At 37.4% G+C, this 20,041-nt stretch overlaps 1 protein-coding gene and 2 long non-coding RNA genes across 4 annotated transcripts in view; 1 reads left to right on the top strand and 2 right to left on the bottom strand.

Annotated features, from left to right (window-relative positions):
- The window catches only part of LOC111924721 (DGAT1/2-independent enzyme synthesizing storage lipids-like), a 51,694-nt gene extending 31,663 nt beyond the window's left edge, over positions 1-20,031 (bottom strand). The window contains exon 1 of one of the 2 annotated variants that reach the window (XM_023921031.2): positions 19,828-20,031. In XM_023921031.2, the coding sequence (XP_023776799.1) occupies positions 19,828-19,908 (81 nt within the window). In that variant the 5' untranslated portion in view covers positions 19,909-20,031. The remainder of the gene's footprint in view (positions 1-19,827) is intronic. The other variant, XM_023921032.2, reaches the window with a different exon arrangement.
- LOC111924723 (uncharacterized) lies at positions 6,607-10,063 on the top strand. Its single transcript, XR_002861819.2, has 3 exons — positions 6,607-6,733; positions 8,055-8,209; positions 9,691-10,063. It is a non-coding gene; the product is annotated as an uncharacterized LOC111924723 (long non-coding RNA).
- Positions 9,611-16,442, bottom strand: LOC147655444 (uncharacterized). Its single transcript, XR_015286538.1, has 2 exons — positions 16,182-16,442; positions 9,611-12,076 (listed from the first exon to the last, which is right to left on the bottom strand). It is a non-coding gene; the product is annotated as an uncharacterized LOC147655444 (long non-coding RNA).
- Positions 20,032-20,041: the final 10 nt, after the last annotated feature.

Below are 20,041 nucleotides of genomic sequence, written 5' to 3'. Positions count from 1 at the left end.
GTGAAAAAGCATCTCCTGACCTTCAGAAATGTGGTCAGTATGAGAAGCTCCTTTAAGTCAGGGAGCTCTTCGAGATTCAAGATCCCTTTTTATCCTGCTCAGAACTGACCAGACTCATTGGAGCAAAAGTGAGAGAACAAACCACTAATTGATTTCACATCTGTGGGTCAAGACCATTTTTAAAACCAATAAAAGTGTAATTTACCTAGACATTATAAGTAATAGAGCAGATATTATGGTCCAACTTCATTAACAGTTTAATCAAAGTTATAACAAATAATTAACTCTTGCATTAACACCGCCCAGATGTGGAAATAATATTATTAATCATCCTGAGTAGAGCAGTGCTTGTAAATAATCTTGCATAACACTTGACATTATACAGAGCCTTTCTGCAGAGAATTTTTTTTTAATATATTTTATGTGTCTAGATACAGACTGAGGTTTTGGGGGTTGTTCCTTTTCTAAGAAAAATTTCATAAAAATCCCTGTTTAAAAACAAGTTTTTAGAATAACAAAAAAAAAATGCTAATAGGATTTTTAGTTCCTTTAGTGTCTTGATGCATCTGCAATCACCAACTAATATGTGAACCCTGTGAAAGGAAAATTTTGCCTTGTTCATCTACAAAAGAGATCAGCTAATGTTGTAGTATTGAGCCTGAGATTGGCAACTTCTGATATTATATTAGCAAATATTAACATCCTTTATCTTTAGCCCTTGTTTGTAAAAATTACTTGTGCTTGGCACCAGATGTAGCAAAGGTAGCCTGACTTACATCTAAAGCTGGAAAAATCTAGTAAGGGGGTTGCTCACAACATAAATGGAGATTCTGAGGGAAGATAGAGGCAGTTTGAATAAAATTCATTCTCATACTGGACATCTGCTAGGTTAGAAAATTGTGTTCTATTGACATGCTACTATTACTGTGCAAAGTTCCTAGTAGTCCCTCAGGCATTTCCAAAAGTTATGCATATGATAACTGACACTTTTCCCAATCAATTATGAAAACAAATCTTAAATTTTGGAGGGTAAAATGTCTTTTTCATCTCTGACAATTTATAGCTCATGGCCATAAAAGGATTATCAAGATTTTGAAAAAAACAGTTAGGTGGTCTGAAACTTAGAAAAATTCCTGCTGAGACTCATAGCATCCTGATATCAGGTTATCCACCCTATCACTGTCCTCCCAAATTATCACATCATATCCAAATTATGAGCAGGTTGACATAAAATCCAGTGGAATTCTTGTAAAAAAACTCAACCAAACAAACAAAAAAAACACATCAAAAATGAAAAAAAAAACAACAAAAAAAACCAAACAAAAACCCCACCACAAAAAACCCAAAAACAAAACCACAAAACAGCAACAAAAAAACACAAAAAAGCCCCAAAAACAAAACAACAAAAAACAAACCAAACAAAAAAACCCCCTAACCTGAAATGCATAAAATTATAAAATACAGTGCAGAGACTCAAGAGGTCATCTTGTCTATCCCTGCTCCAAAAGAAGTTCAGCCATCCCTCATTTCTCTGAAAGACAGTCATTTCACATGGAGTCCAGAGGGATCCAGGATTCAATCCCATGACTTCCCCTGTAAGACCCAAGGTCCATCACTAGAACCCATTAAACAAAAGTATTTCCTTATATTACCTTGCTTGTAAGAAAGCTTTTGTAGTTCTCCAGTAACAACATCTTGGCTGGCCAAAATCTTACCAGTCTAAATATATCTAAATATAGATATAATATTGATATATATCTACCTAATATATCTAAATATATAAATATACTGAATTAGTAAAAGCATATTTTAAAGTTGCCCCTTGACCACCAGCTCTGTGATGAGTTCACAGACTTTTCCAACAAGATTGGTAATTTCCTGATTAATTGCATAGGAATAACACGAAGTTGCTTTGTTTCCTTCTCTTCCCCAAAATGTATATTATTGATTTCTAGTTTGGGAAACTTTTTTCCAGTCTTCTTTGTGATTTAAACTGTTTTGTCTAAGGCATTTTGGGTAGATATCATTGACTTCTTGAGATACATATTTGTGAAGCCTCCATGGATGCCTTCATAGACACTTGCATGGACTTTCATGCAGCTCCACTAAGTGCCAAGACACCGACCTCAGACCTGATGTTCCTAGAAAGTAAAAATTGCTCCAGAAGGGAAGTGGCATCAGACTTTACAAAAGGGACAACATATGTTCTCTAAGAGAATAGGTCTCCAAATATATTTTGTGGAAGGCTACAATATTACTTTTAATCCACTATTGATTAAAATATTTTTTAGACCATGAGATTTTTGAGATCATCCTGAGACCATGGCAGTTTCTCAAGCAAGGATTGTGTTAAAAAAACAACTGATGGACTGATCTTACACTCCTTTTGATATGCCAGCAGAAGAGAAACCAAGGGAATGGTTGCACTTTGCATAAAGATTTCTTTTCCATCATGTAATTTCTTATCAGAAGTGTGAACACAGTTCCCTAAGTTCTCACAAACTAAATCTGGAATGCATTAACTGGTTTTAATGAAATGCAATTCTAGAACATCTTCTTTTTTATTTTTTTTTAAATCTTCTATAAATTCATATCATCTCTTCTCATACTATTATTTTTTTCTTTACCATTTAAGTGCAGGAATAAGATTAATTTCTACTGAAAATATCTTTTAAGTCCTGTAATCAAAATTTCTTATACTGGTATAATGTGAGGTCTTCATATACAGCTCCACCTTCTTTTGCTTTCCTACTTGAAGAACACTGCTTTGCTTTTTTTCTCTTTTGTAACTTAATGATAATGAATTTAATGTTAAGTACTTTTTGTCATTTTTCTTCTCATTAAACAACATTGAAGATTAATTGCTTAGCAAAAACCAACACAGACAACAAACACAGGAGTACAGGTAAGAGTCACTTAATCTGTCACATGAAAAAAACATATCAGAGTTTTGAACAAATAAATGCAAACAAAAATAAAAACTAGCAAGCAATCATTTTCTTTTTTTAAAAAGTGGGATTTTTAACCTTTGGAAAAAAATTTGATCTGGCTGATTTTTTTTCTTTCTCAAATAATATATGTAAGTTGGGTGGTTCTTCCTCGGTGGCTTTCTTTTTATACTATTCCTTGAGCTGTAAAGAAACTGCAGAAGAGACATGAGGCTGCCTGATTCCTCGGAACTGCTTCAAAGTCCAATGCTTCCTGTCCACAAGGGACCTGTGGTCACCCTTGCCACAGAGAACACAGATCCAGAACTACAGCTAGTGATCTTCTGTACCCATACAAGAGCAGAAATCAATCTGATAGAATGCTTTTATCTCATCCAATCTATATAAATAAATATAAAATATAAAAATATTAAATAGTTTAAATATTTTAAAAAATATATATAAAATATAAAAAAATATTTTACAGCTAGTCCAGATATTTATCTCTTTGACAGCCCCTTAGCACAGTAACATTCTCTATTACAACTCAACTTTATTCAAATTTTAGCCAAATTGCATATTTTATTGAAAAAACATCAGAACTTTATCTGTATTGAAGAGCTGAAAAGCTAGAGGGATAAAACAGATATACACTGTAATTTCATATCTACTTCTCTTACTCCTTAAAATATCAATTCCTTTAAAAATCCATTATCGTTTTTTTGACTAACCACTGAATTAACTACTCTTCTTCTGATTCTGTTTTTAAGTATCTCCCATTTGATTTTCCAAGTATTTTGAGGGATTCAGAATAGTAGTTCACAACTTTGTGGATACTGGTAGCTAATTCAAGCAGGAGGTGAGTCAGTAATCAAGCACGGTTGGTTCACCAGGTGACATCCTTCTTGAGAAATGCAAGATGTCCAAAAGGTAGGCTGTATGTCTAAATCAAACTTGCTTTGTTGCAACATCTTTCCCTCAAGCCTTCCCAGTGATTAAGTTTTCTTGGTCTGTTTTGTCAAGGAGAGCTGGATCAAACAAATTTAAACACGCAAAATTAGATGGGATAAATATTGCTGTCTTTCTGTTTAATTTCCATGGTGTTCAGAAGAGATTAAATTTGTGCTTTCCAGGGGAAAAAAAGAGCCATTAGTGTGCAGAATAACTCTAATAGGAAAAAGCTACTTGACTCCCTTTTGCAATATAAAAATACAGAACTGAAAAGATCTGTATGTATCCAGTCTCTAGAAAACTCTGGAACAGGCTACTGAAGAAGCCCATAAAGCATCTACTCTACTTGCAATGGCACATCATGCTGCCATATCAGCTAGCTTAAGAATTTTAATAAGAGGTCAAGAGCCATAGCAATTAAGTGTAATAAGACTAGAACAGGACAGATTAAGGGAGTTGTCAGTGACAGAGTTATCTGCAACAAGAAGGAATTTGTTGAAGAAAACTCACAGATAGTGGGAAAAATCTGTAGTCCCTGCCAGACTGACTTAAGGAAAGATTCTCTGTTGACTGCAATTCTGACCAAAAGTGTTAATGCTGAACATATAAGGAGTATGCACTAGAAATCCACCTGTAAGGTTCAATGTCAATAGAAGCACAAAGACATTTTGTCCTGCAAACCCAAGGTTAGGAAAGAGGGGGTAAGGTTACAAAAGAGGCAGGAAGAGCCTTTTGCTCTACTCCAAAGACAAGCAGCAGAAACTGACACATAGATCAACACAGTGTTTGAATTCTCATATAGAAATGTTAACAAAAGTCCCTTTTTCTTACTCCTTCAGAGACAGTAACACATGCAGTATATAAGAACATAATTTTCTCCCTGAGAATTTTCTATATAAACCTTCCAAAATGCTTCAAACTCAGTTTTAAAACCCCTTTAGGTTTTTCACATTAAGGACATTATTCCAAACCATGTTTTCTGATACTGTTTCCAAATTATGTGTATTTATTACCAAGATATGAATTTTATCTTGTGACAACACTGCCCTTTAACTGAAACAAATCTCCTTTATGCTTTCTATGTGATGGTTTGTTTTTTTTTCTTTTATTTTATCTAGGTCAAAGGATCATATACTTTAAGCCGATGAAATTCAATTCCTCACTTTTCTTTCTGTTTTATCTTAGCATCTGGTGATAACCAATTTGGCTGCAACATTCACTTTGACCTGTATGTTGCTAGTTCATTTTTTTCATCAATCTGACTGTATATCTCAGGGCAGATTTGAGGGCAACCTGGGCTATATTTGGTTACAACATTTTTCTTGAAAGCAAGATAAAATCTCACCCAATTCCTTCCCAGCAACTTTTCCACTCATACCTGATGCTACTCACCAGAGCTGTTTTTCTGTACTCTCTCCCTGTTCCCTCTCCTCTTCAGGCTCTGTTTTTCCCCAGGTGTAAGACCTAATAAGTATCTAAAAGCACAGAACTGTGAACACAGTTATGGTAAGTACCAGATAATCACAAAAAGGTCTGCACTTGATCCAGAGAGCAAGTGGAAGGTATTTTCAGAGAAAGCAGCAGAGCAAGTAATAACAGACATTTTAGTAGGGCAAATTACACTATGTATATCAATCACAAGTTGTTTAAAGTAGAGAAAACCAAAGGAAATGGCTGTAAGCAAAAAGTGTAGAAATGCTGGACTTCTTACCTCTGGCAGAAGTGGCTACAGGGTGCACCATTAGGCTGGTTTAGGTAACCACATCAGAATTACATTAAAATTAGATCTGATTGCCAAAACAGGATATGACCATCTATGCTTATCTACCTCCTCCAGTTTTAATGGAGTTTCATTTTAATAGTAAGATTATAAGGGAAAGGCTTGTCTTTGAGGCACAGCTTCCCGGCCCTGTGTTTATCCTGGTACTCCCACCACCTGGAGGTGCAATGAGACAGTCATTCTGCACCATATTATTTTGAAGTATAGGCAATGTTTATCCCTAAGAGACCAGCCTCCTGAGTGTGTTTCTTAACAACTTAGAATGCATACATTTCTAGTATCAAGATTCCTATCTGTCAATGAAATTTTGAAATGTCATTAGGGAGGTACTTTTCCTTCTGGCAACATTTGTCCTGTTTTATTTTATTTTCTATATTAATTTCTTAAAATTTTGGAACAAAGAAGTTCAAAATCAGTTCTAAAGCAAATTCCTTGAACAATTCACAGAGATTAAGTAACCATACAGCTCATTTTACTAAAAAGAGAACAATGAGAACTTTTTTACTAAATGAGAACAATGGAAAATTGTTTGGGATCAGTTGCAAAGTGCTTTTGAAGGAAGTTACATTTGACGCATAATCCCAAAGAGCAATCCTGGCATTAACATTGAAGGTTGCTTGAAATCATTAGCTAAATGTTTACTGGCATTTAGACAACAAGGTAGATACTGTCATTTTGTACTAGTGCAAAAGTATGATGCACTTAAATCTTGAGTAATTTTTATAGTTGATGTAGTCATATTTCACAAGGGCACAGACAAGTTAGAAAGGGCATAGGGAAGGGCAATTGAAATGATGAAGAGAATGCAACGTGTCTTTTGAGAAGACAAAAAACCTGTGAGAGTGCTGTTTCAGAAGAGAAGGCAGAGAGGAATGTAGTTGAGGTTTATTGTGTCATAAAGGCAGCAGGAAAGGAGAGCAGAGAACTCCTCATCAACCCCACAGCACTGGAACTAATGCAAGCTCAATAGAACCAGTAGGGGATTGGTTTAAACAAAGATAAAAGGAAATACTTGATTACACAGCAGACACTGGACTTCTGGAATTCCCTACCAAAGAAGCTCATAAAGGGAAAGGTTATCAATGGGTTCAAAAAGGGTTTAGACAAAGTCATGAATAACTGGTCCTTAAACAGGACAGGCAGAAATGTACCCTGTAATACTCCTAATATTTCTGCATGCTGCAGAAACACACAGGTGAAAGAGAAAATGGCCAGACTCACATGGTCTTCCTGAACAGCATCTGCTATTGCCTCTCTCAGACCATGTTGTGCTAACTGGAATTTCTGGTCTATAGAAGTACAGAATGTCTAATATTCTTAAGAAAAAGCAGTGTTTGTGCCCTCTTCTGGATGCACTTGCTAGATGTTCATAAGTACAATTTCCCTTTCTGGTATTAAAGAAAATCTCTGTGTGTAAGATAACATAAATTGATTGGTCCACTTTTTAGAGGTATTGACTGAAACTGAGTGAATCTATAACATAATATAGTATTATATATGTAAATGAGCTATACTTGATAGCTTTATACTATAAGCATTAGATACTCAATTACTTGAAATACATTCATAGAAGAATGATTAAGGATAAAAGCCCAAACAAAACCCAGTTTTGGTCCTAGGGCAGAACTGTAGGAATTATGGACATGTCAGTTTTAACATCCTCAGCTGTAGCTACAGATAAAATTAATTATTACTAGATTATCTGTGCCTCATCCTGAAATAACAGTTCAACACATATCTGATAAGCAGGCTGATAAAGAATTAAACATACAAAATAGATGTAGATTAGTGGCAGAGTACCAAAAAATGTGCAGTGTGAACCTGATTTGTTTGCAAAAATAAAAGAAGTACCTTGTAATTCTATAGAAAAGTGGGCTCATAGGATCTTAAACCAAAGATTGTTTCATGTAGAGGCATGGATGGCATGGTTCTGATATCTGTTTGCAAAGGGCAAATACAGATGTCAAGCAGACATATGCTCATGCTGTAAGAGAAGTCTGTTTTGCTCTCTTGAGGATTCTTGAGGAATCACAAGGCAGAAGGCAGAATTCACACAGCTTTCCAACCAATCCAGCCACTCAGATGATGAGAGACTGTCTCATGTACATACAGCAGATTACAGAGAGACCCTCACTAACTCCCACTCTTTAGGTTTGGTCATATTTCGTCATTTACAGAGAGATTTTAGGAATGCTATACATACAGCTCAAAAATTAACCAGTAATTATTTATTGGTTAACAAAAAGCATGAATAGTTGGGACCACCGCACAACACTGTTGCTTACCATTTTCTTTCAATTCCCTAATTTTTTCTTGCTATTTTCTGTTGTTTACTTACTAGCAATTGCCACCTCAATAATTACACTTTGCCTGTCTTATGACTTTTCTCATCTTAGGTGGCTATTGCTCAGTTCTTGCAGCTCAAAAATAATCTTCTCAAAGCTCTACATCACCAGTGTAATGCACCAAATCCACAAGGACTCAAGGTCACAGAGAGCCTGAACCTGAATCCATGGGCTGAGTTACATCTCCTGCCTGTGTCATTCTTCGAGTAAGTTGTCTCTGAACTCCTCTTTCTTCTGCCAAGGCTGTCCCCTGTTCCTTTGCACAGTTCTTAAAAACTGTATTTGCCTGTTCTTCTTGTACACAGCAGTGTAACATGATGTAATTACTGTATATAAAATCCATTTGTCATGCTGATGCAAAAGGTTATTTAAAATGGTAGACAGCTTTGCTTGCAAATCTGACATCAAATGATTGCAAAAATAATTAAGTAATTAATTCTCCCAGATGACAAGTCTTTGTCTAAATTGAGCATAAATGAAATATCAAACAGGAAAAACAGGAAATCCATCCTGCATATTGTGCTATGAAGGCTGGTGTCTGAACCTAGATTACAAATTTAGGCTCTAAACATCTTATTTACTGCAGAAGTATTCACCTAGTATCCTGCTGATAAAGTGATCAGTTGCTGAGTGGCAGAGGCAGGCTGTGTTAATGCAGGAATCAACCATAATCTCTAAGAACAGCATCATGGTAATAAGCAATAAGCAAAGGTCCTTCCAGTGTGGTTTCTGCATCATGCTGTTCATAAATGGTCAGGTGCTCAGAATGCAAAACTTCAAATCACAGCTTCAGGCGAGGCATCCTAAAGTGTAACTCCTCACAACACGCTGAGGACACAGTAACTGAAAATACACATTGTCAAGATTCAGTGGGCAGTTAAGAATTAAATATTTTCACAATTATCATTGAGTCTTGGCACTCAAATATTTTAGCATGCCAATGTGGTCAAAATTCTGTGAAGAAAAACCAAGAGCATAGCATATGGCATGCTTTACTTGTGTAGTGTTCAGTTTATTACAGAGGTCTAAAATTTGTTGATTATAGTGCTCCTGTGACACTTATGTAGTTATTACAAGCCAATTCAACAACAGCTTTTTTAGCACCAGTTTGTGTAATTTACGAATACATGAATAAATGTATCATGCTATCATCTGGAATTTAAATTCACACTTAAAAATAACACAAACATAAACAAACACATGAAGCAAGTAAGAATAATTCTGAAGTCAAAACACTGAGATTAATATGAAATTGTCACAAGCTGAGCACAGGAGATTGTCCTAGTGATAGAGTTACCCATTCTTATGATCAAAATTTTCATTACACTTTGCAAAGAAGCTACTTAAGAAATCTGCACCTGAAACTTTATTTTGTCCTTGTTCTATGCACAACATAGTATTTCTGCATACAATATAATCAAGTACAGGAAGATACTTCCTAAAAGAGGTATTAAAATTCATGGGATTTTTCCTCTGGTCATCATTATTAAAAAGAAAGATGCATTGCAAATTCATATCCACAGAGGAAGGTGGCCAAAAAATTTACATTTAATTCAGAAATGGTAAAGGAAGATTCCTAATAAAGGAGCAATTCTAAAAGCAAAACATACACGCAGTTTGAAAACTCTTTATTACGAAAAATGTCAAAAAGGCAATTTACTTAACAGTCCTTTTGTTTGTTTTCTAGGTAGCACTGTGACTGACAGCCTCAGGCAAGACTGCATTTCCATTTTCAGCTAAAATCTCAAGAATTCTCAGAGACTTCTGCAGCATCTTCTGAAGCTTACAGAAAGAAGTCTGAACAGTTACAGACTGCTTGGATGGTTAAATTATCTTGCATTTGGTGACATTTTAGCAACATATCACAGGTGTAGAGGCTTTGGCCAGCTCAAAGAAATACTTTTTTCGGAAGAATACCTAACATACAACACCCTTGGAATGAAATCTAATAACTAGATGATACCAGACCATCCCTTTCCTTATGTTTAAAAAAAAATCTCTTACAGATAACATCTCTTCATATTTAATTCCTAATAAAAACAACCATAAAGGTAACAAAATGTTTTTATTCTTAAATAGCAAAGCTATTTTAAAACAAGTTGTAATCACTCGTTACATATTGCTTAACAGTTTAAATAGCAGTGATTTGAAAGAACATTTCCACAGCAGTTCTTTCAAAATTAAAGTCCATTTTCTGACTTGTTGTCATTAACAGTAAGTATGAAAATACATATGTCACTATAAACCTGCACTAATATTAATCTGGAAATTCTGAGTCAAAATTATTTTAAAGGCACTTTACTAAGAAAACCAAAGAGATGTTCTGAAGAAGTCTGTCAAGCAGGAGGTTATAGCCTAGTGCACTGTTGGCTCTTTCTTTGTTTTTAACTTCTGAACACCAGGTTCAAAGCAGCACAGTTCTCCTGCAAATGCTTTCTCAAAATGAATGAAGTCAAAAGTATCCTGGAAAGGAGGCCAGGACTGCTAAGAGTGATTACAGCTAAGAATGTCATTAATAAATGGTAGGATTTACTGTGCTAAGGCATGGATATGAAGAAGTGTTAAGGGAAAAAAAAGGAAGTGAGAGGCAATAAAAGAACATGGTTAAGGCTTTGACAGGTAAAAGGAGCTGAGGTAAATGAATCCTACTGGGAACATATAAGCAGTAGAAACTATGATCATTTCCCTGCAGTCACTGTGGTAACACCCGATATTCCACTATCAGAAAAGACCTCTGAAAGTCATTGGCAAAACCCCTCCTACTTGCAAAGACCCACAAGCTATCTCTAGTACAGACAGCCCTAATCCCATTGACAACAGCAAGGGAGCTGAGCGAACTGCATAGTGAAAAATCACTTTCTAGGATTTTTCTTTAACAGCTGAAAGTGAAGCACCTTTATGCACAGAACTGCCTTGAAAGGAAAAAAAAAAAAATCATGAACTGCTATGCTATTTATCTGATGTCAGCTTTATATCTCTTCTTATTCTGGTCTTAACACTACAAGACTTGTTGCAAAATCTACTGAAGTGCTGCAAGGGTGGTGTTTCCAGAATAGTCTGCTCAAGTCTGATTTATTTTCATCTTAAAAATCAGTTTGGTGGTCTAATCTCTCATCACTCACATAGGAATCCCTGAAGATTAGTGGGATGTCACTTGCAGGCTTTGATTATCAGCTATTGCACTTCCCTGATTCATAAAGATGTCACTCACTTTATCTGATACCATAGATTCAAATGATACCTTGCCCAGAGCATCCCATGGTACTTGCACATGGTGTGAAATATCCTGCTTTTTGCCTGATTTTTCCTCTACTTTAAAGTCCCTTATTTATGCATTTGAAGTTGTCTGTTGTGTACCCAAGTGCCATGGGCCCTCATTTTTCCCAGAAATATTCCCATCACTTTATCAGAGCCAGCTTGCACCCTGAAGCTGAGCCTCAGAAAGGAGGGAGAGGCCAAGAGGTCAAGAAGGAGATCTTCTCCCTTCAAGGCTGGTAACACCCTGTGTTGAAGGTGTTTCTGCTCAGATCCTTCATCTCCATCCTCCACCCTGGCCTCTTCCACCATCTGCTGCAAAGCTCAGGGGAGCAGCACTAGGGATCCTGATGAGACCTCCCCACCCAGCCGGTCTTCCTGGTGGCGGCTTGGTTTCAGAACATATATAATTCAAGTTTATCAGGAGACCTACAATAGCATACACAGCTTATTGTTTTTTTCTCTCCTCAGTCTTGGTTAGCTACAGTTGGTCATGGCTAAAGACAATGAGATAACACCCCCTTTAAAGTGTCATAACGGTTTGTCCCTTTATGACACTTTTTTCTTATCAGAATTACTGTATGCACATATTTATCTGTGAGTTTCATAAAAATATTTTAATCAAAAATATTTCTTAGCATAATCTCATACAATGAGAACATTTCCCTGGATTTTAACTGTGAAATCACCAGCTATGGAGTGACAGAGCCTGTGCCTCACGCTGGGCAAACCAGCAATGAAGTAGGAGTCACCAAGGATGTCTCCATGGTGAGTGATAGACCATCTGGTGTTTCTTCCACCTCCACGAAGCTCCTCACCTGTCAAAACCATAAAATGTTATAATAGTAATTTTATACCAGTTGAGTTTCAAGGTAACAAAGCCTCCTGAAAGACCTGTCTTGAGGAGTAACTCATTGTATGAAAGGAGAGTGGAAACAGCATGTAAACACAGGACACCCAAAACTGCCTGATCTGAGACGTTACCCAAAACCAGGAAATGAATAATGACAGTGCTTGCTTACAATAGGAATCCGTTGGATTAAGCAGCAACCAGGGGATTACCAAGAGGCTTTTGAGAAATGAGTCATCTTGAGAAGTACAAAAAATGAAAGGAAACTTGTGACTGTGGAGTGAGATGTGGGAGTGGAAGGCACTCAGCACAGCAGTTGGATCCCTGGCTCAGATGCTGCCAGAAGTCACCCCCCTGCCATCGTGTCCTGTATCACCCCAGGATGGGGTGCAAGAGCAGAAGAACCCACAGCTTGGAGTCCATGGAGTTCCTTCTCGCCAGCACATGGACTAGCAGGCAGCAGAGACCTGCACTGGTACACATAAAGACACAGGAACCCCTCCCCAGCAGGATAATATGCATGGCCACATCAGAGGGGTGCACTTGTCACACCCTGTCCTGTAAGAGAGGGGTGTGCACAACTAAGTATGCTCCTGTGGGACTAGAAATGGTGGAGATTAGGGAGTCTAGCAATTTATTAGTGTGTTTTAACATCCTGCAAGTGTTTTACACTCTGGTTTATCTGTCAGCCTGTTGATATTGATCCAGAAGGTGAAGTTCACAGACTGTCAGCTAATTATGTGTCATTAATAAATCACTAAACCACTTAGATCCTGATCTAAGTTAAACCACTTAAGTGAAACAAGTCTTGCCTGCCACAGTCCCTGGTGTTAAAAAAGTCATATGCTATTAAAAACACAATGAGCAATTAGCCTAAGTACACCTGAATTGCACTCAAGTTACAATAGGTCTTTAACTTGGATGATTGACTATTTCATTTCCTAGCAGAAATGCAGTTAGAAGTTAACATTCTTCTTCTTGATGCCCTAATTACCTCAAAGACAGTTGCTGGCTACAGTCCTGTGCATTCCTGTGCCATTCCTCTCTTTATGCTGTCACCCTAATACGAGCTTGTATTACAGAAAGGAAATTTCTTATTTCCAAATCACGTTTCAGCAGGTAGTCTCTTTTCACAAGCATTGGTGTAACTTGCAGCCCAGATGTTGAACCTGGGAAAATACCTCCCAGGTGAACAGTCTCTAATTTCTCATAGTTGTCATTCTATAACTAAAGAAATTAAAACTAACTGATGAGCTGAGAGAGTGCAGAAAGAGCAGAATTAAATAAAAGTTTCCTGTTCAACGAAAGAATTGAAAAGTAAAATGTAACTAAACCTTTTGGATCCTCAAGTATGAGCTGAAAAGCAAGAGGCTTCAACGATTAGTTCCAGAGAAACAACACACCCCCTAGAATTTTATTGAAAATAATAATCATGAAATATGGCAAAAAAATTTTAAAACATGTAATTCAAATGTCCCACAAAAGAAATATACATATAATTGCTATGAATTTAACAGAAAGAAAATAATAAAGCTACTGGTCACCTAAAGTTCTCAATCTAAAAAGAAGCTCTAGCAAGGGGTCAGCCTACCAAGGACATCTTTGTATCTGCAGATCAAGACCTCAGCAGGAACAAGCTCAGTTTCAGAGGAAGATCCCTGCATGGAAGACCTCCTTCCTATTATGGAAGGACTAACATTAAACTGCTTTACTGCAGATAGGCAAGGGCACATCCCTAATTTGCCACCCTGTTTCTGGGGAGGTTAGATCCATTTCATTAGTTTTGTTACCCTGCAGTTACTTAAACCAGTAGGATCTTGTTTTGTGGTTAGTGGTGGCTGTTGAGGTGAAAATTAATGCTTTCTCAAAACACTTGCCTATGGCCATATCCTTTGAAATATCTTTCTTTGACACCATTTTTTGGCCAGAAAGCAGAAAAAAGTCTCACACTCTTCATGCAAAGTTGCTACACACTCTTTAGATTAGAAACAATCTTTTCAGTAGATGTCAGATGTAGATGTTATTAAGTATAATGGGTTTATGATTAGAACTCTCATACAATGCCGAAGAATCCACAAACCCACAAGTAAAAGTTAACAACCAACAAGAGAAACATAAAGTTATAATTTTCAGAGCTATATTGGAAAACAGAGTTCAAATAAAGCACTATAAAACTTACTTATAGGAATATATATAAAAACCCAATTACACGATCAATATGCTTTATGATGAAGAAGAATAAAAGCTACACATCTTCAAACTAATTTTCTAAGATGCCCCTGATGGATTCACAGTCCTATTATGTGGCCCTCTTTGGCTTAAACTTAAAAAGTACATCAGCAGCACTTCCAAAGGTGCAAATGAATAGTGGCCATTTGTAAAACAAATTATCTGGTCCATTATCTATCAAGAGCTATGGAACATGATTTAACTGTATTTACTACCACACAAAATAAAAAAGAGAATAAAAAAGTTAAACCCAAGACTACATTGGCAGAAACAGAAGTATTAGGTTAACAGTGTCTGATAACTGGCAAGACCAAATAGGAACTGTTCCAATTAATTACTCTCCCACATGACTCAAGGTGCTTTGACAGCAGCAGGCACCATCAACTGTTCATTTGGGCTGTGAAGACATATTGAACCAGGGACAATCAAATCCACAGTACAAGCATTAGAAAAGTTATCTGTTAGCTTTGTAGTTTTTCTGGCTTTTGTCTCCAAGTGTGAGCTAGAAGATTCTTTATCTAGGAATTAAAGATGTCAGCAACAACCAGTGGGAATCCCCAGTGCTGCATCAAACCAGTTATCTATACTGTGGCAATTTCTCCACTCTGGTAAAATACTACATATGCTTATTTGACCTGATTTGTGCAGACAAAGAAACAGAAAAGATATCACTGAAACAAACAAACAAAAAAAAATAAACAAAACCCAAACCCACAAAAAAATTGTATACACACTGTAAAAAAAAAACACAAAAGCAAACAAGTCAACAACAAAGAAACTCAGAGCCCTTGACTATATTAGAACAATTAAAATTCACATTCTGTCCTAGAGTCACAGAATGTGGAGCTGTGGCTGAAGTACTCTTTATTATTGTTTTCCAGTAGATTTTCTCTTAAACACTTCTGTTTTGCTCTGTGAAAGTGAAGTAATTACTGTTTAACAGTATTGCTGTTTCACTGTAATTGCAAATACTGAATAACCCATCACAGCTAAGGCAACCACAACAATCACAAGAACCCACAGCTCCCACAGATTTGGCTAATGATACAATCTGAGTATAACTACAACATAATTAGAGGATTCTGCCCGTTACTGGAAGGCTGAGACTTGAGGCGTCTTTAAGAAGGAAATTAGGAGATCAAAAATGCACCGTATAGTAAGAAACAGACTTATACAACCTGTCTGGATACCATGTTTGCTCTGTTTCTTTTTAAATGTTTGGCTCATCTACCATCCAAAAAGAATACACAATCTAACTGAGATGGCTTCATGCTCAAGCTGAGATTTCCTTCATGAGGAAATGGCCTCAAGTTGCACCAGGACAGGTCTAGGTTAGGAAAATATTAGGAAAAATTTCTTCATGGAAAGTGTTGCCAAACATTGGAACAGGCTTCCCAGAGAAATGGTTGAGTCACCATCCCTGGAGGTATTTCAAAGACTTGTAGATGTGGCACATAGGAAATGGTTTAGTGGTGGGCTTGGCTGGGTTAGGTTAGTAACTGGCTCAGTGACCTTTTCCAACCTAAAGGATTCTATGTATTTTGAAATAAAAGCAAAAGCTGAACAAAAATAGAAGCACAAAGTTTTCAGGAGGATCATAGTTTAATTCCCACTGAGATTATATTGCCATATAAAATTACTTTCTCATGTGCCAGATCAGTAATATAGAAGTGTCAAAGGTGTCTCACAGACGGTCACAAAATCACATGTCAAACAACCCTGACCTTTGCATTTGATTAGTGGACTCTCATCCAAGTGCAAAGGAGATACTACTCTGAGACCTCTATCTCTGCAAGTGATGAACAGTATTTGAGCATTTGGTTATTTGTACATCAAGCCAATACCTTTTGAGAGGACTGGAGTGTCTCTAAAGCTTAATCCAATAGTATGTCCTTCCGTGTACATCTGCAACTGCTGAAGTGATGTGTCCTCCATCTTCTTTATTAGAGACTATTTCTAAGCTAAAAGAAAAAACCCTCACTTAGCTTGCCATAATTTTCCATACAAGTTCCACAGATGTCACCATCTGCCACCTTCTGGTCCACAGTTCATTGGAATAATGCCCCTTCAAGCCATCCTTTTTCTTATAAATGTGAAGCTAAAGGCTGAAAAGATACAGAGCACCAGGAAGAAAATATTCAAGTGAAAAGACCATTGTAACTGGCATTTTTATCAGCCAAAACAGAACCAGGGCACAGGATGCAGAAAGTTGCCCAGATCTGAATCAATTTATTTCAATATATGAATTACAGAGATTAGAGATTCTCATGTAGGGAATTCAGGTTTACCTATCCCTTCCTGCTAAGAGAGAATGCAATGCATTGACTTAAACATTCTCAGATATTTATCTCAGCTTATCCACCACATGAAGGTGATAGAATTACTTGTCTTTAGAAACATGTAAATTAGAAAACTTTACTCTGTTAAAATGCTGTTCTTAATTTCTTAATCTTATCATCTGCTTACAAAGGGAGATGTTGATAACTATTTGATTGTTTAATTATATTCAGATACATATCCAATAATTTCCTTGAAGGAAACAATATATACTGTTTTCTGAGAGTTCATCCATAAACATACAAAAAGCTTCATCTTGTTTTAGAAATATTTGCCTTATTTGTCCAGCACTATTCTTACATGGTAAGGGAGATGTGAATGTAAGGGTGGAACTCAGACTTATTGAGCAGGTAAGAGTTACTGCAAGAATATGTTCTCTTTTATAAACATTGCATGTATTTGCTTTTATTTTTAATAGCTAAGGGTGTTATTCCCAGAATCCTTCATATCAGCGTTGTTTGGTCAGTATTTGTCATGGAAGTTAGCTTTGAAAAGGGATTTAAAAAGGAAATAATGAAAAGCTTTAAAGCCAGTTGGGAGGCAAGGTCACCTTCTGAGAAACACAGATAAAAGCAGCAAAGCCAGGATCACTGCAAAGAGGAGATCTTCCCTATCACCTAAGATACAAAAAAAAAATAAAAATAAAATAACAACAGCTAGGTCCAAAAAGGGCTTCGAAGCTGAGCCCCATGACTGCATATATGAGCAAGGAGCAAAAAGACAGAAAGAGGTGGGGGAGTAGAGAAGAAGCATTTCAAAACAGGATGCACCAGAGGAAAGGAAGGGTATGCAGGGAACGGCAGGTGGCCTGGGTAACAGGCTACAGCAATGAAGGTTGCTTTGATGTCATCTACGTGGATCACATAAATTATGGCTTTAGTGGAAGGACATACCAGCCCTGCACCAACTCAGTGTGAAGCAGTGCATTATCTTCCCATAAAACAGGGTCCTTGTCAATAACAAACTTGTACTCATTTCGTTACATACGACTTTTTAAATCAGTAGAATCTCATCAGTGGATAATTTTTAAGGATGGCTTATTTTACTTTAATTTAAACATGCTATTTGCCACTGCAATCTAAAGTGAAACAAGTGTTGTCACAAGCATCTTTCTGCTAGTTTAAGTGTCACATTTTAAAGTCATTTGTGCTAGAAATCACAGCCCAAGTGCATTGCCCTGCCTAGGTCAGAATTATGAGTGCAGTCGTGGTCCAAAGGGGGTATCTCCACTAGGGTGAGCACAGTACAAGTACAGTAAAGAAGAAAAGAAAGCAATGGGGGAAACCAGAGATATAGACCAGCTCCCAGAGCAAGAACATTGGATTGCCAGGGTTTGTCATCTTGGAAGAGATTATAAGGAATATGACTGGTATCTATAAAAACCACTAGCACAGTAGCTGCATTTGGATCAATTGCTCACTTATTTTTCTGCTAAGGGAAGCATCATTTGAAGCTGGGAGAAGCCATGGTCAAAATGGAAAAGGTTCCTTCTGATGCAGCAGCTCGTGGGGTAAACTGGACAGCTATCCTGAGAAGAAATCCACTGTCTTACTAAACAGGCAGAAAACATGCCTTCAGCTGCAGGTGGCTGGGGAATGGGAATGGGAATAGGAATGGGAGAGTATTAGGAGGTATTCCCACAGAGCCTTACCTGATAGTGGCTGCTCCTGCAGGCTGCAGGATATTGGGCTGCAGTATTAGAAAAGAAGAGGTATCTTGCTCTTATACAATACTGCAATTCCCTGCATTTCACTAAAAATGTAGCAGTTTTCTTAAGGAGTATCATAATTCTCAAAATATTTTGCAATTCACAGTTCAACTTTTACGTGCAACATTTGGCTGTTGCTAAACAATTTGTGTTGAAAGGTTTTCATTTTACTGCATCTTCACTTTTGAAATATGAAGGTGATATATCATCCTAATTGCAGATGCAGTTATACCCACGTGAATGCTAGAACTGGTGCAATCTTTCCCTGTATTTCTAAAGTATTTCATTACTGTAGTGATAGACATATTCAAGCCATGACTAATGCTGGCATTTAACATTTTTGTTTATCATCATCAAATGTAAGATGGTGGGTGATTCAGGATACTATTATGATTTTTTTCTGTAGATGGATCGAATTTGTTGTTGTAGTTGTGCTGCTGTCACCTGAACATCCTTCTGCCTCCAAACTCCTCTTTGCATATTTTCCATGTGAAATGTCTTATAAATCCTGAGGCCATCTTGCACCCTCATGAGGCTGTACAGCCTTGCTGTTACCTAAAATACACTGATGCAAATGGAATGAGACAGCACAGCAGACAAACTGCACAGCTTATCATGCACTAAATGCAGGTAACATAAAGCCCAGTATGCCAGCTTGCCAAAAACAAACACATTCCAGAGGGCCTGTTGTGGTTTAGGAATAGTAGTCTCCATTTTAGCACTACTGCAAAAAAAATTAACCCTATCCTGGTCAAAACCAGGACAGGGCCTAAAAGTAGGGCAGATATGAAGGCTACATTTCTTTCCCATACTCTTTCACTGTCCATTAAGCAGCCTAGCAGGTAAGAAGAGATCCCAAAGTCCATAGTTTTTATCTGAGAAAGCCTGTCCCAGTGATGCCAAGGCAAGCTTTGTAACAGTTAGAGACAAGAATTTCATGCATCTTTATCTAGATAAAGTCTGAGTAATCTGAGCAGAACTGAACAGTCCATCTCCCAGTGTTTCATGCAGGAAATCTCCCAAACCTAATGCACCATCATATAAATTCTCTCCAAGAGACAAAAGGATAGAATCTGATTCTACAGGGCAGGAGCCTGTGGTCTGCTCATCACTGCACCTTCCTTTGTCTGCAACAAACCTCCTAAACATCCTCCAACTCTCTCAAGTCATCAGGTCTCTCAATGACGTTTTCCCAGGTTATATATTGAGCTATTGCTTGAAGCAAGACCCCACAGCAAAGAAATCTGTGAGGAAAACATGGTTAACTTTATCACTGTACCCTATCACACATAGCTGCCTCCCAATGTTTTCTTCCCTACCCAACCTCTACCTTCAGAGCCTCATTCCGACCTTCCTGCCTCACCCTGCCTCCTCCCAAGCCCCTTTTCTCACCAGGCTTTGGTTTCATTCTGACTCCTCTGCCCATCCTGTCCCCTCTCTCTCACCGTTTTAAGCTCTCCTGTTAATTCCTTACTGCGAGAGTGGCGAGGCACGGAGGTTTCCCAGAGGAGCTGGGGATGTCCCATCCTGGGAAGTATTCCAGGCCAGGTTGGAGGGGGTTTTGAACAAACTGGTTTAGTGGAAAGTGTCTCCGCCCCTGGCAGAAGCGTTGGTACAAAGTGTTTTTTTAAGGTCCCCACCAACCCAAACTATTCCGTG

This window comes from Cyanistes caeruleus, chromosome 1 (assembly GCF_971803275.1).
Source record: "Cyanistes caeruleus chromosome 1, bCyaCae1.hap1.1, whole genome shotgun sequence".
Taxonomy (NCBI): Eukaryota; Metazoa; Chordata; class Aves; order Passeriformes; family Paridae; genus Cyanistes; species Cyanistes caeruleus.
The sequence above is the reverse complement of the archived record's forward strand: the minus strand, read 5'-3'. Positions and strand labels throughout refer to the sequence as shown.